Genomic DNA, 23,854 nt, shown 5'->3' on the forward strand with positions numbered 1-23,854 from the left:
GAAGTGTTCTCCGACTGTTTTTTGAATGTTATAATTCTTGACGTCTGATTTGTGTCCATTTATTCTTTTACGTAGAGACTGTCCAGTTTGGCCAATGTACATGGACACTGAACTATCTAAACTACTACATGCCACAGGGGGCCACAAGAGTGGTTCCCTTAACCCACCCAGCAATATTGTTAATCTATCCAACTGTACTCTTAGCCCAGCAGAAGAATCTGTCCTATCTCGAGGCCTCTCCTTCTGGCCCTCCACCCCCACGAACATGATACAGTTCTGTGGTGACCTAGAATCCTATTTTCGACATCTGCAACTCAAGGAATATTTCCAACACACCTCTGAACAACATACTAACCCACAGAGACCTTCCTACCAACACTACAAAAAGAAGGATTCTGACTCCTCCTGAAGGTCGAAACAACAGACTGGACTTCTACTTAGAGTGCTTCCGTCGACATGCACAGGCTGAAATTGTGGAAAAGCAGCATCACTTGTCCCTTAACCTCAGCCGTGCAGAACACTGTGCCATCCACAGCCTCAGAAACAACTCTGACATCATAATCAAAAAGGCTGACAAAGGAGGTGCTGTCGTCATCATGAATAGGTCGGAATATGAACAAGAGGCTGCTCGGCAGCTCTCCAACACCACTTTCTACAAGCCATTACCCTCTGATCCCACTGAGGGTTACCAAAAGAAACAACACCATTTGCTCAAGAATCTCCCTGAAAAAGCAGAAGAACAAATCCACACAGACACACCTCTAGAGCCCCGAACAGGGGTATTCTATCTGCTACCCAAGATCCATAAACCTGGAAATCCTGGACGCTCCATCATCTCAAGCATTGGCACCCTGACAGCAGGATTGTCTGGCTATGTAGACTCCCTCCTCAGGCCCTACGCCACCAGCACTCCCAGCTATCTTCGAGACACCACTGACTTCCTGAAGAAATTACAATCCATCAGTGATCTTCCTGAAAACACCATCCTGGCCACTATGGATGTAGAAGCCCTCTACACCAACATTCCATACAAAGATGGACTACAAGCCATCAGGAACAGTATCCCCGATAATGTCATGGCAAACCTGGTGGCTGAACTTTGTGACTTTGTCCTCACCCATAACTATTTCACATTTAGGGACAATGTATACCTTCAAATCAGCGGCACTGCTATGGGTACCCGCATGGCCCCACAGTATGCCAACATTTTTATGGCTGACTTAGAACCATGCTTCCTTATCTCGTCCCCTAATGTCCCTGCTCTACTTGTGCTACATTGATGACATCTTCATCATCTGGACCCATGGAAAAGAAGCCCTTGAGGAATTCCACTAGAATTTCGACAATTTCTATCCCACCATCAACCTCAGCCTGGACCAGTCCACACAAGAGATCCACTTCCTGGACACTACAGTGCTAATAAGCGATGGTCACATAACCACCACCCTATACAGGAAACCTACTGACCGCTATTCCTACCTACATGCCTCCAGCTTTCATCCAGACCACACCACACGATCCATTGTCTACAGCCAAGCTTTATGATACAACCGCATTTGCTCCAACCCCTCAGACAGAGACAAACACCTACAAGATCTCTATCAAGCATTCTTACAACTACAATACCCATCTGCTGAAGTGAAGAAACAGATTGACAGAGCCAGAAGAGTACCCAGAAGTCACCTACTACAGGACAGGCCCAACAAAGAAAATAATAGAATGCCACTAGCTGTCACCTTCAGCCCCCAACTAAAACCTCTCCAACGCATCATCAAGGATCTACAACCTATCCTGAAGAACGACCCATCACTCTCACAGATCTTGGGAGACAGGCCAGTCCTTGCTAACAGACAGCCCCCAACCTGAAGCAAATAGTCACCAGCAACCGCACAACAAAAACACTAACCCAGGAACCTATCTTTGCAACAAAGCCCGTTGCAAACTATGTCCACATATCCATTCAGGGGACACCATCATAGGGCCTAATCACATCAGCCACACTATCAGAGGCTCATTCACCTGCACATCTACCAATGTGATATATGCCATCATGTGCCAGCAATGCCCCTCTGCCATGTACATTGGGCAAACTGGACACAAGAATAAATGGACACAAATCAGAAGTCAAGAATTATAACATTCATAAACCAGTCGGAGAACACTTCAATCTCTTTGGTCACTCGATTACAGACCTAAAAGTGGCAATTCTTCAACAAAAAAACTTCAAAAACAGACTCCAACGAGAGACTGCTGAATTGGAATTAATTTGCAAACTGGATACAATTAACTTAGGCTTGAATAAAGACTGGAAGTGGATGTGTCATTACATAAAGTAAAACTATTTCGCCATGTTTATTTCAACCCCCCCCCCCACACACACACATACACACACACTGTTCCTCAGATGTTCTTGTCAACTGCTGGAAATGGCCCACCTTGATTATCACTACAAAAGGTTTTTTCCCCCCTGCTCTCCTGCTGGTAACAGCTCACCTTACCTGATCACTCTCCTTACAGTGTGTACGGTAACACCCATTGTTTCATGTTCTCTGTGTTTATAAATCTCCCTACTGTATTTTCCACTGCATGCATCCGATGAAGTGAGCTGTAGCTCACAAAAGCTTATGCTCAAATAAATTGGTTAGTCTCTAAGGTGCCACAAGTACTCCTTTTCTTTTTGCGGATACAGACTAACATGGCTGCTACTCTAAAAGCAGAAGGTTGATTTTCTTTTCTGGTCGTTCGGGTTCTGTAGTTTCTGCATTGGAGTATTACTCTTTTAAGACTCCTGAAAGTATGCTCCACACCTCTCAGATTTTAGAAGGCACTTCAGAGTCTTTAACCTTGACTAGTGCTGTAGCTATCTTTAGAAATCTCACATTGGTACCTTCTTTGCATTTTGTCAAATCTGCAGTGAAATTGTTCTTAAATCAAACATGTGCTGGGTCATTATCTGAGACTGCCATAACATAAAATATATGGCAGAATGCGGGTAAAACAGAGCTGGAGACACACAATTCTCCCCCAAGGAGTTCCGTCACAAATTTAATTAACACATTTTTTTAACAAGCCTCATCAGCATAGAAGCATGTCCCCTGGAATGGCGGCCAAAACATGAAGGGACATATGAATGTTTAGCATATCCGGCATGTAAATACCTTGCAATGCCTGTTCTCACTTTCAGGTGACATTGTAAATAAGAAGCGGGCAACATTATCTCCTGTAAATGTAAACACACTTGTTTGTCTTAGTGAAGAAGTAGGACTGAGCTGACTTATGGGCTCTAAAGTTTTACATTGTTTTGTTTTGAGTGCAGTTATGTAACAAACAAACAAATAAAATCTACATTTGTAAGTTGTACTTTCACAATAAAGAGATTGCACTACGGTACTTGTATGGGGGGGAATTGAAAAATAGTATTTCTTTTGTTTATCATTTTTACAGTGTAAATATTTGTAATCAAAAATAATATAAAGCGAGCACTATACACATTGTATTCTGTGCTGTAATTGAAATCAATATTTGAAAATGTAGAAAAACATCCAAAAATATTTAATACATTTCAATGGGTATTCTATTGTTAGTGCAATTAAAACTGCAATTAATCATGATTAATTTTTTTAATTGCAATTAATTATTTTTGAGTTAATCGTGTGTGTTAACTGCGATTAATCAATTAATTTGGACAGAATGACTCTTAGGCTACACTCTTTAAAAACTGCCAGCACTTGCCCAGATTCTCTAGGACTACAGTCTCCTCAGTCATAGTAAGGCAAACTCCCCATGCTAGACAGTATTTGCTGCAGAAGCAACATACTCCTTCTCCATAAAGGGTGACCTTGACAACAGTACTGTTTTCTCAGAGGAAACAAAGCTTATTGGACCCAAAACATCTTAGTCTAAAGGGTGAGATGCAGAGAGACGTCATTCAATGAAAAATTATTCTACAATGTAAGCTTTCTGAGCCTTTAAAGCTGGATCTTAACACCGCTTTGCTAAATATTGATTGCCCCAACCTCATAAGCCCACAAAATGTTATTTGGGCTGGTAGTTACATTGTTGCAACTCTACTGACCTCAGCAAAATCGCACCAGCGTACCAATGAGCAGAATGTGCGGTGATAATTTCAGCTCGCCCTCCTTGCCCTGCCCCGCCCCAAGCCCAAACGGAAGAAAAGTCTTCCTGCATGTATATTTCTTTACACTTAAATTAGTGCAATTAGTCTAATTAATACCTATCGCAATGCTGGAAGATCTTATTTTAGACCCGAGTACTTTAGACTGTATCTTTTTCCTCCAGGACAAATATTTAAAATCAAATATATTATATATCATTGAAAGAAAAGGAGTACTTGTGGCACCTTAGAGACTAACAAATTTATCTGAGCATAAGCTTTCATGAGCTACAGCTCACTTCATCAGATGCATTGGTTTTATTGGTTTCAGAGTATCAGCCGTGTTAGTCTGTATCTGCAAAGTACTCGTTTTCTTTTTGTATATCATTGAAATTCAAATGATTTCCATTAGACTGTTTAACATTTGACAGTCAACAGGAAGATGTCTAGTTTTTTGGTTATTGTTTTTAACACCCTGGCCCCGGTATTTGGGGTTTCCCTATACTAAATGTGAACAGCAAGCACAATCCTGTATTTAGCACAAGAATTCCATATCATCTCCTAGGGATTAACACAGGTTTTTCTGGTCAAAAAAGTTTATGTATTGCAAAAAAAAAAAAAAAAAGAAAAAAAAGAAAAAAAAGAAAAGCCTTTTCTTTACTATCTTACACTAACAGTTTACTAGATTTCTTGCCTCCAATGAGATTTCTAGGGTTTTTTTTTTTTTAAGCAAAGCAGCATTTAAGGCATTCAAGTGCAGACTTTCCCTAGTTTGAGTATTTGATAAGGGGGGCTTCTTCTGCCCAAGCACTGAATCAAAGTTTAGTTACTTACTGGATCCATGTGGGGATTCTAAGATTCTCATGCGAACACACCCTTTGATTCAGGACTATCCATTCCTTTTCTTCTCTTACAGGAGCAGCAGCTAAGAGTGCAGCACTGCAATGACAGGCAACCTCCTCCAAGATGGGAAAGTCATTCCAAACTAGCTGCCAGGATTCAAAAGCACAGTGCAAGCTCCACCCTCTCTGAGAGACCAACTGGATCAACTCCTTCATACTTCCAGTTCTCTCTGGATGCAGGAGTCTTGAGACCCCTCTCAAAACCACTGCTCCCTTGTGACACAGTACTGCGGTAACCCCTCATGATCGGATTCAAAGCCCAGTGAAATCAATTAAAAGACTTCACTGTGCTTTGCAGCAGATCCTGAATCTTTAGGCAGACGGGCAGAGTGTTATTTACCTAGCCACGCACACACCTGCCCCCCATATACAGGACATAGCACACATTTCCATGGTTATCAACTTTGTTGTAGTTGAATTGTTATTTAAATGACCCTTTAAAGGGAGGCTTGCAAATTACTCAGTATTCTAGTGTGTACGATACTGTGGACAAAATCATTACTTTGGTGTCACATGATGAGAAAACAAATGGGAGGAAGTTGCTTTTAGAGTCTAAGATAAATTTCTTGCAATATTTGACTTACTAATATTTCCCAAGGGACCCAGCAGGCTAGTCATTTGGTATTAAAGCCTCACTGCTCTCAGGAACAGCAATTAATAGAGACCACACTGGGGAAATAATTGTGTCAGATACCACTGGGTCATTTTTCCAAATCTTAAAATGGATAATTCTGAAAGCATTTCTATAAAGACAGAGTATATTTCCACTGCTGCACTACTGTATAAAAATTATGTTAAAAGGTATTCACTATATATCTGAAGACTTATTATCATTGCTTAGAATTGATATTAATTTCTCTGAGACTCATAACACCAGAAAGAGTTAGTGTGAAACAATACTGACAGTAAACATTTGTAAATTCTGTCTGTAGCCAGCACAATATAATTATACATGCCTGATGAAAGCACTCAATGGGAAAGCAATTCTAGTAACAACTAGTGTCATTAAATGCTGTTTAGCTACTGTTGATTTACAATAACTCAGATGAAGGAACCTGGACCTTAGGAGACTACAGCCTATGAATTCATAATAATTGCTATAATTAAAAATTAGAGATAGTCCAAAATAGAATTTTGACTGTGAATCTCTCTAACAAATTTCAGGTGGGGGGAACTAAATGTCAATCAGTTCAGAACCTGCAGCTGTGGATTTAGTTTGGTTCAGATCCCAACTAGAAGAGTTTTGCAATTCTGGTCTGGATGCAGCTCAAGTCTCACCAGGCCAGTCACTCATAAGTTTTTAGCCCTAACTGGCAAAAACTCTGAGAATAGCTGATCGCCTGGCATGCCCATCACTTTCGGCCAATAACTTGTGAGATTTCAGAGATATCAAAGCTTGACCTGAACCTAGCTCTGGCCTCAAATGCAATATCTGAAGATGTTTTCCTTGGCTCTCCTCTAATTAAAATTAATATGAAATAAATGGGGAGGGGGGCATCAGAGCATTCAAAATGCCACATTTGTATTTGCAGCTAATTGAAAACTGAAGCAAACCTCATCCTCTGTTTCAATTTATGTAAGATCCTAACAGTTAAGGAAATGACACTATGATACTTTCTAGTAGGCACAGAACCATTTGTAATGCTATTAATACCGAGGAGGAAATCTATGGCAACAATTCGATGTCGCTGGAATACGCAGTAGCAAAACTCCTCGGAAACTGAAGATAGTGAAAAGGAATACTTGCAACAAGACAGAAGGTAACAAAACCAGCAAGTACTGTGAAGGGTAAGAAAAGTAGCATGTCTTAACTGATATTGGAGCAGGTTTCAGAGTAGCAGCCGTGTTAGTCTGTACCCGCAAAAGGAACAGGAGGACTTGTGGCACCTTAGAGACTAACCAATTTATCTGAGCATAGGCTTTCGTGAGCTACAGCTCACTTCATCGGATGCATAGAATGGAACATATAGTAAGAAGATTGTGTATATACACACACACAAACATACAGAGAAGGTGGAAGTTGCCATACAAACTGTAAGAGGCTAATTAATTAAGATGAGCTATTAAGATTTCAGAGTAGCAGCCATGTTAGTCTGTCATTTCCCATTAGGATAGGTGCTCTAATCACCAGGCTATAAAGTAATTCTTACACTTGCGCTTTCTTTCTCTGGCCCAATGACTCAAAGTACTTATCCAAAGTTGAAGAACTGCAACAGGAGAGACTGGGGGAGCTCTCACATGAGACTATCCCATAGCCCACTGGTCAGAGCACTTTCGTGGGAGGACCCTGTTCAAATCCTTCCTCTGAACCTGGGAGAGGGGCTCCCGACTGTGGATCGCAAGCACCTCCCTGCAGCCTGGAGGTAGGCACCTAACTCTGAGGTGCAAGGCTTAGGACACACCTCTTTTGTTAGCATCTCTCATTGGCTAGGTTAGGTGGCTCCCTACCTAGCATGCTGGCTTTTGCAGATCCCATTCTTAGGACTATCTTTCCCCATGCATCCCCTAGAAACTTAACTCAATCTTTGTGGATCCAATTGTTGTTCCAGTGATTTTCTAGAAGCCTAAAAGTTAAGTGTCCCTTTGTGGATCTGGGCCCTAAATCCTTTTACACTTGCATGTGAACATAAATTTCAATGGAATTTAGGCACCTAATTCCTCAAGGCTCCTTTGAAAATCCCAGCATTGCTCTATTTGCTAAGACACCAACAAGCAATGTAGCCACTACGTGATGGATGCATTATTTAGTTTCCTGCTTATTGCCAGTTATCAACTGGCATACAATTCTCTATGTAGTCTAGGGTGACCAGATGTCCCAATTTTATAGGGACAGTCCCAGTTTTGGGTTTTTTTTCTCTCATATAGGCACCTATTTCCCTCCACCTCCTGTCCTGATTTTTAACACTTGCTATCTGGTCAGCCTAATGTAGTCATTTAGTGTATGCAAATCTATTACATTTCACCCACTGCTGGTGAATAAGGAGAAGCAGAATTAATTTCCGCTGTAGGAAGAGGGTGATTAAAGTGTGGTATGGGAAAAAAGAAGTTCCCTTTTGCATGCATGCTCAGCTAGAGCCCACCTACATATCCATATTGTTATCTGATTTACCTTCACTTTAGGTATCGTATTTAGGCAACTAGTAAATTGTATCTTGACTGATTAATGGCTTGTCCCTCTGGGACACTCTGTACTTCAAAGTAGCACCCTGGAACCTCCACATTCACCACTGTGATAAGATTCGGATATGTTTTGTACAACGTACACCTTGTGAGGTATCATTTTGTAAGTCGTGATCTATTGATCAATAATATCCTGTTGAATTGTAGATACTATCATTGCATGTGAAGTTATGAAGGGTTGCTACAGGAGTACTTGTGGCACCTTAGAGACTAACTCCTTTTCTTTTTGCGAATACAGACTAACATGGCTGTTACTCTGAAACCTGCTATAGGAGTGTTACTGAAATATATTAAACTGTGAGGTTGGGAATGCCCACTGCCAGCCTTTCAGTTACAACAAAGGAGTAGCCATCGCCAGCCAGATGGTCGTTAATGGCTCATCAGTACACAATCCACTATCCTAGAGGCTTCTTTGAGAAGGCAGTCTGCCCCCATGGCATATGTAACACACATCACAGCAATGATCTTCCTAGCAGCTGGAAAAAAGTAAAAAGAGGGAGAGTGACATCACTTGGGCTGTTCCCCTTCCACACTTGTACCCATCTCAACACCTGGAAGAAAAGGGACTTTGAACTGGGGAAGAGTGGTCCCAGGGTAGAAGGGTGTCTAGTCTGTATTGAGGAACTGTAATCTGCTTGTACCCTGTGTTAGGGTGAGTTACTGCTTGATTCAAATCTTGCTTAGTCTGTTAAAGTTAGAATTTAGATTTTATTTCACAGGTAACCAACTTTGATCTGTATGCCTGCTACTTAAATCACTTAAAATCAGTCTTTCTATAGTTAATAAATGTTTTATATTTTACCTAAAACATTGTGTTTTGGTGGAAGTGCATGGAGAATCTCAGCTCAGATAACAAAGGCTGGTGCATGTCCACTTTCCTTTGAAGAAGTGGCAAACTAACACTGGTCAGGCTTCTGGCCAGTGCAAGACGGTACATTTATGGGGTGCAAGGCTCGGGGGAATTGGCTGGAGCCTCTCTATTGATGGTTCTTGAGTGGCTGGGAGATTATTCATGTAACTCAGCTGGGAATGTCCCTGCCTGTGGATGGCTGTGTAAGTGCAGTGCCTGTCAGATGCTTAGAGTTTAACTCTAAGCCCAGACTGGTGGGACTGGAGGGCTCAGTGGTCCACGGTCCAGGCTGCACCCCAGGGACCCCGTCACACCATGCAATTGCTTCCTGCTTTTCTAGACTCAGCCATACTTTTTAATATTCTTTTGGGAATTATGACAGGTTTCAGAGTAGCAGCCGTGTTAGTCTCTAAGGTGCCACAAGTCGTCCTTTTCTTTTTGCGGATACAGACTAACAAATTTATTTGAGCATAAGCTTTCGTGAGCTACAGCTCACTTCCTCGATGAAGTGAGCTGTAGCTCACGAAAGCTTATGCTCAAATAAATTGGTTAGTCTCGAAGGTGCCACAAGTCCTCCTTTTCTTTTTGGGAATTATGTTCATTACTCAGCTTCAGAGGATAACAATGAGAGCCCCATTCCTGCAAAGAATTCAAGCGTGCTTAATTATATGCACTGTGAGTAGTCTCACTGACTGCAATGCGAGCGTTCACAGTACATAAAGTTAAGCGCATGCATAACCCTTTGCAAGATCAGAGTCTAATATAGTTCTTATAGGACATAAAGTGCTGCTTGAGTCTGGAGCTGGGAGATTTCTCAGAGACAGTAAAGAGGGATAAAAATGAAAATAAAACTCAGAAGGGAAGTTGCTTGTTTTGATTACTATGCAGTAAGCGAAGATTTAAACAACATAAGCTGCACATGTGACCGAGGGTACATTTAGAACCACATGGTCTTGCAGAATCACACAGAACGGGAGGGGAATACGATCATAGTGACCAAGAATGGAGATGGACATAGCAGCTGGAATGGCTTTGAAATATCAAAACGCAGCAAGCAAGGAATATAGAAGGCTCCTATGAATGAGAAGCAGGGCATAAAACCAGGTAATTTTTAATTATCAAAACAAAACAACCCACCCCTTTCCCTTTAGGAATTAAACCAGCTGAATCTGTTAAGCTGTCTACAGGCCTAGAGGACGGTTAAAGAACTAGCTTTCAACAAGTACATAAGCCTCTTTAGCATGAATCTCTTTTGTGCCTGCAGGGCTGGATCTCAATTCAGTGAGCCTTGAGCTGAATGTCTGGAACTCAGGAAGTAAAACCAGAACTCTGGTGCAGCAGGCAGTACCTGTTCCCTTCCACTGCCACGGTTCTCAGCATCCTGCATTGCATCCTTAGCATTGTTCTCCAGTGGTGATCTAGGAGGACCTAACTTCAGTGCAAAAGGGGTTAAATCCAGCTCAAACCTCTTTGAGCAGGAGATCTGCTAAAGAGGAATAAGGCAAATAGTGTTCATATTGAGTAAGCCTTCAATATTTTCTCATGACCTTTAGTTACCTTCTGGAGGGAGGGAGGAAAACAGATCTTGTGATTAGTTCCACCAGGCCACATTTATCCCTAGTATCAATAAATTTGGTCCACTGATGTAAGTGGGCCTATTTGAATGAGAGAAGCAAGCAGGATTTGGCCCCAAATGGAGGAAAAACTGTCTTGTAGTTTAGATAAGCTATTACCAGCAGTAGAGTGGGGTGGGGGGGAGAGAAAACCTGGATTTGTGCTGGAAATGGCCCATCTTGATTATCATAGGTTTCAGAGTAACAGCCGTGTTAGTCTGTATTCGCAAAAAGAAAAGGAGTACTTGTGGCACCTTAGAGACTAACCAATTTATTTGAGCATGAGCTTTCCTGAGCTACAGCTCACTTCATCGGATGCATACCGTGGAAACTGCAGCAGACTTTATATACACAGAGATCATAAAACAATACCTCCTCCCACCCCACTGTCCTGCTGGTAATAGCTTATCTAAAGTGATCATCAAGTTGGGCCATTTCCAGCACAAATCCAGGTTTTCTCACCCTCCCCCCACACAAACTCACTCTCCTGCTGGTAATAGCCCATCCAAAGTGACCACTCTCTTTAAAATGTGTATGATAATCAAGGTGGGCCATTTCCAGCACAAATCCAGGTTTTCTCACCCCCGCACTCCCCTCCAAAAACCACACACACAAACTCACTCTCCTGCTGAGGAGAGTGGTCACTTTGGATAAGCTATTACCAGCAGGAGAGTGAGTTTGTGTGTGTGGGGGGGGGGGGGGGCGAAGGGTGAGAAAACCTGGATTTGTGCTGGAAATGGCCCAACTTGATGATCACTTTAGATAAGCTATTACTAGCAGGAGAGTGGGGTGGGAGGAGGTATTGTTTCATGGTCTCTGTGTATATAATGTCTTCTGCAGTTTCCACGGTATGCATCCGATGAAGTGAGCTGTAGCTCACGAAAGCTCATGCTCAAATAAATTGGTTAGTCTCTAAGGTGCCACAAGTACTCCTTTTCTTTTTGCGAATACAGACTAACACGGCTGTTACTCTGAAACCTGTCTTGTAGTGAAGAGGAATGTAAGAGAAATGAATCAGGAAGATTATATGGATGTATTTTCATCTTGTATGAAATTATTGACAGATACTATTTCTGTACATGGCAGTTCTTCACAGAGAAGATAAGGGTCACAATACTGATCAGTGCTCTCTGGAGATATTTTTATTTCAATGAAGCATTAATCAATTTAATTTATGCAGCACTCAATTTTCCCAGCCCCAGGAGCCAAAACACTTGTGCCTTGATATTCAGAGTCCCTGACCACCACAAATCCTATTACAGTTAATAGAGGCTAGAGGTGCTCCGCATCTTCGGGAAAAAATTAGGCCATTAGCGCACAGTACAACAGTTGTAAACAATTATATGCCACACTAAAATTGCCACCCTGTTAACTCAGACAGCTTGTTAACTCGTCACCAGCTGTGCTGTTCACTTCCTAAACCTTTTGCTAAGAAGGTGAGACAATGTCAAAGGAAATACAAAGATCCACATCTTTGGTTTATAAACACCCCATAAGGAATGGGACTGGCCTCCACAAAGCTGCACTGAGAGATGCATACATAAAACTGAAAGATTTTTGCAATATATAAACAAATAAAGGATCTGAATGTCCTAGAAGTCCCAACTGTACTGAAAAAGAGCATGAAGACCTCACTATACCTACCTTACAGGGATGTTTTCCAATCATATCTAAAAACCAAATACAGTAGATCAATTATTTGCCATGTTAAATGATTAAAAACATTCAATGGCTGTATAGAAATCTTACTGTTTTGACCCTTGTACCATTTCAGGGAGAACCCTAGTACCCCAATTTATATCAGTTAAGGATCTGTATCTTCACTTACCTCAGAGCAATGCCAATTTACACCAGCAGAGGATCTGGCTCATTACATTTTATATATATATTCAATTATTCATTTCAAAAGCCATGATGAACGCATTCTCTTTTTCTCCCCCTCTCCCTGAACGCAATCAATAAATGGCCTATAGACGTACACTAATCTAAAAATACCTGTCTCACAACCAAGTACAGCAGATGCACAGAGGAGTTGGTGACTTGTCTTAGAAGGAAAACGTGATTTTGGATGCTTAATTGAACTCTTGAAGACCTGCCTTTGACCTGGATAAGGAAGGTGAAGTAGGTATATATAACTTTACTTGTGGGAGAAACTCTACTGGTCAGTGCTGTGGTGTGTCACAAATGCATCACGGAGCCCAGTCTCTCTAAAGGAGGGGTCAGTGATCGTCTCATCTAATTGCAGACAAGCTCATTAAACACTTATTACCGTGGGTATCCGTGTGAATGAGGTTGTACTGCACATCAAAGGTTTATTGATGGGGCCTAAAAAGTCTCAACCCTGATTTTTTGCGGTCCTGCACTTTGTCTGCTCCCTTACACCTGTGCAAAGTGGGTGTAAAATTTCCCACTTTGTACAGGTGTAAGGCAGCAGAAAAATCAGGCCCTTAGTCCAGCACAGGGAGAACTATCTCAGATCTATATTCGGTAGAGTTCATACCCCAAGTGCCACGGGCGCAGCACATCCTAGGTATTTTCATAAACCTGCCTCCCTCCTTTTCCTTTCCATTCTTCTAAGGACTTGGGTTTTTTGAGTGATGAAGTTTTCTATTGTACAATTCTATAGACAGACACTCTATAACTAGCTTGAATACATACATACAGTTAAAGAACAGGAGGACTTGTGGCACCTTAGAGACTAACCAATTTATTTGCGCATAAGCTTTCGTGAGCTACAGCTCACTTCATTGGATGTGAGCTGTAGCTCACGAAAGCTTATGCTCAAATAAATTGGTTAGTCTCTAAGGTGCCACAAGTCCTCCTGTTCTTTTTGCGGATACAGACGAACACGGCTGCTACTCTGAAACCTGTCATTGTACATACACTTAGTTACCTGGGACAGAGTATAAAGAGAAGCAGTAAATTGAGAGGAAAAAGGTGTACACACACCCGTAACAGCTAGGTTTACAGGCAGAGTAATATGCAGGTACACGTAGCTTGATAGCACGTGGCACGGCAGCGTTCAAATTTAGCCTGTAAAATGATTGGCCCCCCTCCCAATGTATTTGAAGGTTATGTACCAGCTAGAGATCTCAGTTATCTGATTTTGCAGTGCTCAAGAAATGGGATTGTACGCCTGGCATCGCTCATGAAAACCTTAGCCGATACTTGCCCAGGCCTTTGAAGACAGAAAGCAGAATTATGTTATTGTATTCTTAGAGGTGGGCCTGGACCATGCCTCAGGACTGGCACACTGTGATGAAGTTTGGATCCAGATTTGAACTCTGCTGCTTGGGCCAACGTTCACTATACTATTATTATTCATTTTGATGATGATGATGTAAGAAAACAAGCATTGTTTTTAGCTGTCAGAACTCAGCAATATCTACAGTATTGTCCCTTCTCTATACAAGCCCTCGTTTGTTAGTCTGTCTCTTCATTCATATTAAGACTGTCCAAACCTTGCAGCATTTACTTTATAAAGGAGTCTGCTAACTACACTCTGCAACTTGAATTGCAAAAGGTTGTAAGTGGCCGGATCTCTGCAGGTTGCTTGAAGGTATCCCCAGACCCAGTCCCCCCTAAGTCCACCAATCACCCCTCTCCAAAACACAGACTGCCTCTTCTACCTTGTGGTGTTCCTTGAGCTTGTTTGGGGAGTGAGGCCTGGCTGTTTGCGGGAGGATGAGGGAGGAGATACACTCAACATGCTGACCCAACTATCCTGAACATGGGCTGAGGTTTGCAGAGGCATCAAGCGTTTCAGTTCAAGTAGGTTTGAAGTTCAAGGCATGCATTTTACATAGCTGCGCCTCACATGTTATGCACATACATTTTGTCAGGTATTAATCCCTATGGAATCAAAAGCTAAACCAAGGGCTTTACCTTCTAAAGACTCCAGCTTAGTTTGCCAGGTCTTCTGCAAAGTTCTGTGGTGCTCTGTTTGTGGCTACATTTTTCTGGGTTTGGGGGCAGGCAGAGTTTAAAAAAAAAAAACAAAAAAATCTTTTTGTATCATGTTTTCCAGTTTATATTTAGGACCGCATAAAGCAGGTCTGAGGCTATAGTGCCCGGAGAGAGATAGTGCCGGGCAAACTCAAATGTACGTGCCCTCTAGAATATTAAACAGGAAGCTCAACAGTATACCTAGAACTGATCTAGCAAAGCAAAAGAAGGAAAAAGAATGGCACAAAGTTTGTACAATATTTTCCTACTTATCTTTTCCTTCACGATTCTTTTTATTAGCCTGAAACACCTGACTGAAAACTCAATGACTGGACTGATGTTTGGAGGAAGCCTTTACTCAGTCAAGTCTTAATTCAGTTTTGCCTTCTGGGAGTTTTAAAATTACTTGGGTTCAGATCCTCAAAGGTAGACAGACACCTACCTCCAGATGTCTCTAATGTGAGTTAGGTGCCTAACTACCTTGGAGGATCTGGGCCTTAGGAAGCACCTGTAGCTCTCACCAACTTCAGCTGGGGCAGTACGTGTGCTGAGCACGTCTGAAAGTCAGGCCCTCTGTGATGTGCAGGGTGCCAAAACTCTTGCTATTATGGCTCTTCGTCTACAATTGCATGAGCTAAGGATGGAGGGTCAGATCTTCCTTTCTGATCCATTAGCCAGCCACCTCTACTTGTTAGCATTAAGGTCAACGTACAGCTTTCACTACTCAGGAATTATTAACAAATTGAAAACAGAAGTGTGCAACTGCTAACACAAGAATACATTAAAAGGTTCTCCATGGCTGACATGTCAAATGCTTTAACATGGGAACAGTTTATTGCGGTCATTACTAAGTCTGATAGAAATACATTTTGTGGGTAACAATAAAACATTGCAACTCAAGGGTTTTTTAAAAAGTAAAACTTGTGTAATGACGCAGGCATTCTACTGAATCCATCCCACTAATTCCACTGTGCCCTCCGATACAGCAAACGTTCTGTTATTAGGCACCCATTTGCAAACAAGTGCCGATCAAGTTCTAGTGCCTTTCCTAAGGATCCTGTCTATGCTACAGAAATAATGAAGTGAGAGGACCCTTGTCATGTTTTAACTGAGTTGCAACTATACTTGGCATGTGGGGACGTCTGTGTTTTGACCAGATCCGTTACATTGTTATATATGCAACACACACACATATATCTCTCACCTGCAGATAGGTGATAGGCAGTGTTACTGCCTGTACTCTCTAGTATTAAACCCAGTCTAGATTGCAGAAAATCCTTGTCAATTTTGTTCACCATACAGAAATTGGGCTAAGTCTCTCAATGCCCTCACCTCCTCTTGACTTCAAAGTTAATAAAATGTGATGACTAGTAAATGCTAGAAACCTCTAACTGATCTCAGATAGCTTTTCTATGCACAAGAATGTCATCATATTTTTAAAGCATATAGTTTTAGTTTCTTGCACACACAACCGATAATAAATGGGCCATTAGTTACAGCAACAGTTGTGACATTAGAGACTAGCATTCTTGCTGGACTAGAAAATCAGTGAGTAACCAGCTTTTCTGTTCAGTTCATACAGAAGCTTTTCAAAGAAGGGCCTGCATATCTAAGCAGTCATTTATCCAGCCCTGCTGAGATACTCAGGCTCTGTCAGACTTGACAGTATGGATGTGATCATTTCAAATCTCCAAAAAACACATAGAATTTGCTGAGTTCTCAGAAAACAACATTCTTTTCATAAGCACACTTTAGCTTCCCCTTCACTTTTTTAAAACTTTCCAATTTATGTAATAAAAAGATGCATTCTCCCTATATATTAAATGGTACAACCTCCAATAGAAAATAAACCCAATATTTAGCTACATTTGCAGCATGTTGTTCTTCCTTACATTGCTCATAAGTAAGGCTATATTATCCTCTTCTTCATTGCTGTCATTCTAAACTTATTGTAGATCTTTGAAATTAAAATAGATAGCCAGGTTTAGCATTTAAAGAAATCTCTTCATATGTCTTCAAAGAACGGTTGTCAAATGGCATAATATTAATTGGTTGCACCAGATGCACACAATTCAAGGCATAATGACATTCCACACTCCCTGCATCCTTTCATTAAGGGTTTGTCTATGCTACCCGCCGGATCAGCAGGCAGTGATTGATCCAGCGGGGGTCGATTTATTGTGTCTAGACGGGACAAATCGACTGCTGAGCACTCTCCTGTCAACTCCGGTACTCCACCAGAACGAGGAGCACAAGCAGAGTCAACGGGAGAGCATCAGCTGTCGACTTACCGCAGTAAGTAGATCTAAGCACACCTCTACCCCGATATAACGCGGTCCTCGGGAGCCAAAAAATCTTACCACGTTATAGGTGAAACCATATTATATCGAACTTGCTTTTGCCCCCTCCAGAGACCCCCGTCCCCAATCACCCCCAGGACCCCTCCCAACCCCCCTGCTCCCTGTCCCCTGACTGCCCTGACCCCTATCCACACCCCCACTCACCGGCAGCGGCGGGAAGGGGAGCAACGTGGCCCCAGCCCATACCACTCCGCCAGCTCCCAGCCGCGGCACTATGCTTCCTGCCGCTGGTGAGTGTAGGGAGGTTGGGGAAAGGAAGCCCCCCATACTCACGTGTGGCGGGAAGCAGAGCAAGGTGGCCCTAGCCCGCTCCGCTTTCCTTGCCCTGGCCCCAGCTGTGTCGCTGGGGGTGGGGGGTTGGGGAAAGGTCCCGCACTCCCCGGCAGCGGGAAGCAGAGCACCACAGCTGGAAGCTGGTGGAGTGGAGTGGGCTGGGGCCGGGCTGCTCCACTGCTGGTGAGTGGTGGGGGATCCCCCTCCCCCGAGCAACACGGCTGGGGCCGGGTGAGGGAAGCGAAGCAGGTTGCTCCGGGCCCCCCGTTAATCCCCCAGGCCACTCTGGGCCTGTGGGGCCCTCAAAAGTGCCCCCCCCAGCTGCTGTCTCCCAGACCCTGCAGCGGAGGGGGGGGGGAAGCCCTGCCCCTGCCCACCCTCCTGCCCCTTATCCAACCCCTCGGCTCCGGCCCGTCACCCTTAACACGCCGCTCAGAGCGCAGCCCCGCCCCCCCAGAGCACTGCTTTACTGCGTTATATTCAAATTCATGTTATATCGGGGTAGAGGTGTATGTCGACTTCAGCTATGCTATTCACATAGCTGAAATTGCGTATCTTAGATCGACCCTGCGCGGTAGTGTAGACCATTGCTACTCAAAGTGGTGGTCCGCAGACCAGTGCCGGTCCACAAGCCATCAGCTCCTGGTCTGCGCGCCCATTGGAAAAAAAAATTGCCAGTCCCCAACATCAGATAGCTTGAGAAGCACTGGTGTGGACAAGCCCTAAGCATAGGAACCAGTCTACCTTTCCATTTCTGCATGATGCTCTTGTAGACCAATAGGAACATTTCAGTTGTGATGATTTTATACTGAACGACTCCTCATCATGGGATAATTACTGATGAAGCCAGCTAAGAACAGAAACTTTAAGCATTCAGAAAAAGGACTATGTAATTCGACAGAAGCGGAACATTGTGAACTGTAGCCAGCCATGGTGGCATGTCTGCTGGCCTTTTCTGCCCTGGAGACAAGGATTTGTGTTTTAGTTTTCCTTCTAATGATGTTTGCTATAAGACTGCCAAAGTTCTAAGCCATAAATTTTACTAGTGGTCTTTTACCACTTTCACTAGAGATAAAATGACTTTCAAACCCATGTATGCAAATATAGTGGAACAGATAAGTAATGAACTGCAGCCGACATTTAGCGTGGGGGAGGGGGGTATATTTTTTAAATGTTTGCTTAGCGAAGTGCCAATGGGTTCACTTAATCAAGCCAAGTATCTGTATACAACCAGACTACAAAGTGACAAGCATTAAACAAACAAGAATGTGTGTGTGTGAGCGCGTATACACCTTAGGTCTGTGTTTAGGGTGCCCAGATGTCCTGATTCTATAGGGACAGTCCCATTATTTGGGGCTTTGTCTTAGATAGGCACCTATTACCCCCCACATCCTGTCCTGATTTTTCACACTTGCTGTCTGGTCACCCTATCTGTGGTGAACCGACAGCATTTTAATTTGCAAACTAAATCCCACGGTTTGTTTTGGAAAGTTTAGAAAGGAATCAAACCCCACAAGTCCACTTGGGCATTCAAGTTCAGCATATTTAAATCTCCAAAGCGACAGGAGATATTCATATCAAACATAGTCAATAAGAGTTTGGGATTTCATATCCAGTGTGCCTGTGACCATCTTCCTCCGCTTGTGAATCTTTGGCCAATACAGACTGGTTGTTAGCACAGCTGGTAAGCCAGTGAACCTTCCTCCCCTTATCTGGCCTTCTGTGCTCCATCATCCCCTTAGCGGTGCCAGTTACTTGAAATATCTGTGGGGCATGAGGGGGATAAAAAGGGACGATATCCTGGGACTTCTTGGGGGAGGGATAGGTCTAGGAGCGTACACACACAGTTTCCCATACGCAAGAAGCGGTTTTTGAAGTTCATGTCTCATAAAATGCTATTTAAATAGTTAGCCCAGTCTCTGGTACTATCAAAAAAACCTCAGGCTTAAGGCCAAGTAAGAACCATGGTTCAAAACAGAATGCAAGATGCTCCAGAAATTTAGGTCCAAAACTTGAGATCCTTGCTTAATTTATTTACACCATCATTACCCAGGAAAACTCCAATTGATTTCTATAAAAAGAAAAGGAGGACTTGTGGCACCTTAGAGACTAACCAATTTATTAGCTCTATAATAAATTTATTATGCTCTAATAAATTGGTTAGTCTCTAAGGTGCCACAAGTCCTCCTTTTCTTTTTGTGAATACAGACTAACACGGCTGTTACTCTGAAACCTGTCATTGATTTCTATGTGCGTTTGCCTAAGGGCTGAATAAAATCAGAGCAGTGAAGACCTCAGGATTTGGCCCATAGAAAATAAAGTTCTATCATCATGGGCTTGGTTCCCTCTCAAAGTGACACAATTAACATTATGAAGTTTGCACTGATCCGATACCCTGGGCAAGGCTTCTATCATCTCAGCCTGACAAACATGGCTCAGAAAAGCTGTTCCAGAAGAATTTGGCAGAGCCTACTTTCGCAATGGAACCGACAGCTTCTCTATATCTAGTCCCAATGCCACTCATTCAAAAGCCTTGCTGGGCTTGCTCTTTTGAAAGTGCTTTTTGAAAGACAGTTACTTTTGAAAGTGAGCTGTAGCTCACGAAAGCTCATGCTCAAATAAATTGGTTAGACTCTAAGGTGCCACAAGTACTCCTTTTCTTCTTACACTTAATAAAACTCTCATTGTTTTTGCAGCTGAGCGTCTCACCCCTTTGCATAGCCATATTCACATCGTCAGCCACCTCTGGAGTTACTGCCTTCGAGAATTGGAGCCTTCATCACAGCAAATACTAGATCCCTTCCCCACTTTATGGTTGTTAGAAGACAGCTGAAAAAACAGGAAACACTTCACAAGCCACAAACAATTTTCATCCCTATAAAGCTACTGTATAAAGGTTTAAAGAGGGTTCCTCCCTCCCACCCCCAATTAAAAATTAACAGAAATTATTCTTTTTCACAGGGAAAAAAAGGTCTTGACTTACATTATATATAAGCTTCCATTCAATATTCTGCGGTCCCTCTTCTTGCTCAGCTTGTTCCCTGCCTTTCCTCAAGAAGGATATGCCTAGAAGGTTGTAAAATGTATACCCTACCTTTCCGGAGCCGCTTAGAGAGCCTACTGCTTGTCAGATTTCACAGCTGGTAACTAGCTAAAGCTTTCCTCTTTTTATAAGAGACCTACCACCAATGCAAGAGTCCTTGCTCTGTTCTGCAGTGGGGCAGAAATTACAACACTTGTGTACTGAAGTAATCAACAGATTCTGCAACTAAGTTCCACCTCTATGCAAGTCCAACATAAACAGACTTTTGGTGCTAGGGCGAACTGGTTAGGCTCTTAGAACATATATTTTGCCTTTGATCCAATTAGCTCATTGTTGAGAATAAATATGCCAAGATCTTGTTGCAGAAATACTTGTTAGGGAACTGCTGCTAACTCCAGCATGTCCCACCCCCTCCCCATCTGCAAACTGTGGCAAGTAGTTAAGCTTGGCTAATGTCAGCTTAGTCTGCATTAGAGACATCACCACTATTCAGAAAGTAACCCTTGATGTACCAAATATTTTAGTTCATGAAGGCAGATTGCTTTATTTCAGTATAGTTTTCAGTGACATATAAAACCATGCTTAAGTCTACACAACATGCAACATTGATTGCAGATTCTGACACAAATGTATGTGAAATAGATTTTGAAAGCTTTGTAACTCCTAGCCATATGAAATGAGGACAAAGGTTTTTGGTTGTAAATCTGTAACAACAACTACAGAGTTTTTAGAAGACAGATGGGAGGGTCCTCTTTTGCTAAGTAATGACCAGAAAATGAAGACAAACTGAAGCTTCTGACACTAAGTAAATCAGTGGAGTTTTTGTATGTTGAAAAAATTGTTGTACTTTGAACAGAATGAACACACTAACAACTTATTTCAAAAACATCTTAATAAAATGCTTCAAGAACAAACCTACTTACGCAGACTATTGCCAACACAGTTATGATGTTCAAAGAGCTGCAGATAATCATTGTTGTAGCCAGTGTGGCTTTTTGTCCAGGGTACGCTAGTCACCAATAAAATCTCTACAAAAGCTTTTGCAATTCATTAATGTTACTTCTCTGAAGAATTCTACAGTGAGATTCCCTATTTATGGAGGCAGAGTGGTAGACATATAATGGTAAAAAATGTATGCAAAAATTTGAGTCAATGGTCACTAGACTCAAATATAGATTCTGTGCAATCAAACTTAAAGAAGTGCCTTGGCAACAATGATGTAAGTAGAACATTCTCTTTTCAAGGAACTTTGGGCCAGATTCTCTGCTGGTGATTTAAATGAGGCCATGTCAATTTACATAAGCTAAGGATCTGGCCCCTTATTTCTAACTGTCTATAAAATGGCAGATGCTCTTAAAGTTAGTTTAAAAATATATTTATCAGATGTCCTCAAGGTCAAACCCAACTCTAGGAAAGGATACTCCAACAGTATGAGACAGTTACTTTTTCCTAATTGAGATGTTGGCTTGCACAGTAGAATCTTCTCCTCAAACGAGAGGTACAAATATACTAAATTTGTTAGTCTCTAAGGTGCCACAAGTCCTCCTTTTCTTTTTGTGGATACAGACTAACACGGCTGCTACTCTGAAACCTTGTCATTTTAAAACTTGTGTCTGTTGAAAAAGAAATGTTCTTTCTAATAATACATGGTCGCCATCTTTTTCAGCAGGGCTTTATGGGTGTACATGAGGCACCTCATGAAGAGAGCCCTCTCATTTACTGTCTGGGCAGCTCACCTGCAGCTTGCAGTACTTGGTATTGCCTAAACAGAGCATGAAAGTGCTGTAGAATTTATTATTAGACGTCCCATGCCACTTTGTGGGGAAGTGGTCTGCCCTTTAGAAGGGTAGAAGTGCCTAGTGGTCAGCCCACCCCTTCATATGGCATGGCCCTTTAAGCATCTGAGAGGTCTGATTATATACACAAGGACTTGGGAGAGAGGAAGTGATCCCAGCAGTAAACAGAGTCCAGGAGGAAATCCCATTACTATTTCTTAGTGGGCCTGAGGCCAGGAGCCCGGCAGACTGGGAGGGGCAAGGTTTTCCTCTCCCCAACCAGCTGAGGATGAGCTGGGAGAAGGGAATCAGCACAAAGACTTCAGAGTAACAGCCGTGTTAGTCTGTATTCGCAAAAAGAAAAGGAGGACTTGTGGCACCTTAGAGACTAACCAATTTATTTGAGCATAAGCTTTCGTGAGCTACAGCATCCGATGAAGTGAGCTGTAGCTCACGAAAGCTTATGCTCAAATAAATTGGTTAGTCTCTAAGGTGCCACAAGCACAAAGGCTGCCTCCTCCTCCCTCTCCTGGCAGCGTAGCTACCAGCAGGAGAAAGTTGTCAACTCTCTGAGCCTAGAGAATAAGTGGGGACAGCTGAGGGAGAAACTGGCTAAGGCCCTACAGCAGAGTAACTCACAACCCAGCTACAGGAGAAGAGCTGGGGATTCCTACTTTAAAGAGAGGGATAATAAGTGCTTGAATTATCCAGCTCTAGGAAGAGGACTGGTGCTCCTGCCACAGAGAGAGGCAGTGCCTGAAAGGTAGTCCTGAGAGTACTGGGAACAGGACTCTGATTATAGGCTTCAGGGGAAACCCAAAAACCAGGAATGTAACTCTGACCTCTTGAATCCTCACCCTCTGCCTTAATCATAACACCAGTCCTTCTTCACCAAAATATGACACTGACCAAACACCAAGTGATTAAACAAAACAGATATTCTGTTCCATGTACTTGATGGTAGATACACTGCAAGAACTGACTTTTGGTGAAAACAGCATTAGAAGAAATGCAGCATGGTGCCAGGGAAGAAAATTGGGGTTCCTACTGTTGAGGCAGATGGAGAATGATTGCACTGCAGAGATGACATAACCAGTATGCAATTTGAATAGTTCCCATGCCACTCCCTGCCAGACAATTTGCAGAGTAGACTAATACTTATTGTAGCTTTAGAGGTAGCCAAGTTCCTTTCTTGGATCAGTGATCTCGATCTCGAGGGAACCGCACTAGCCCTCTCACTCTCTGTTACAGTAGCTGTAGACTTGCCAACACTCTAAATCCAGAAAGAGGCTTACATACAGATACTGAAAAATATGTAGGCAATGGGAGTTGCAGATGCTAAGGCCCAGATTTTTAAAGGCATTTAGGCATTGTGGTGCTCAACCTTGCAACATCTAAATGATTTAGGAGCCTAAATCTCATTTTCAGAAGGGATATAGGCACTTAGGAGTCTAAATCCCATTGACTGCTTCTAAATACCTTTACAATTCTGGTCCTAACTTCTACTTTAGTACAAATATGATGAATACTTACTGAGGCCTAAGCATGTTAAATGAGCTAGAATTTATCTTAATACAGTCCACAAATACAAAGAATGTAACCTCTATATTTTGTGCTGACTATTCCTCATTAAGGGCCTGATCCAAAGCCCAGAGGTCAATGGAAAGCCTCCAAATGTCTTCATTGGGCTTTGGCTCAGGCCATAATTCTCCAGACAGAAAACAGTTATATCAGTAAGTGAAAATATTTTTTAAATGTCTCTAACCAAACAAAACTTTTTGACAGAAGTACATAAATAT

At 42.4% G+C, this 23,854-nt stretch overlaps 1 protein-coding gene across 11 annotated transcripts in view; it reads right to left on the bottom strand.

Moving 5' to 3' along the window:
- Window positions 1-23,854, bottom strand: part of ACSL6 (acyl-CoA synthetase long chain family member 6) — a 111,790-nt gene that overhangs the window by 68,641 nt on the left and 19,295 nt on the right. The window contains exons 1-2 of one of the 11 annotated variants that reach the window (XM_084636210.1): window positions 20,221-21,189; window positions 19,947-20,066 (exon numbers count right to left, since the gene is read on the bottom strand). The exons of 8 other annotated variants lie outside the window; for them this stretch is intronic. In XM_084636210.1, the coding sequence (XP_084492336.1) occupies window positions 19,947-19,962 (16 nt within the window). In that variant the 5' untranslated portion in view covers window positions 19,963-20,066; window positions 20,221-21,189. Of the gene's footprint in view, window positions 1-4,948; window positions 5,078-19,946; window positions 20,067-20,220; window positions 21,190-23,854 lie in introns of those variants that run through there. 2 more of the 11 variants (XM_084636203.1, XM_084636206.1) reach the window with 2 other exon arrangements.

This window comes from Lepidochelys olivacea, assembly GCF_965140295.1.
Source record: "Lepidochelys olivacea isolate rLepOli2 genome assembly, chromosome: 8".
Taxonomy (NCBI): Eukaryota; Metazoa; Chordata; order Testudines; family Cheloniidae; genus Lepidochelys; species Lepidochelys olivacea.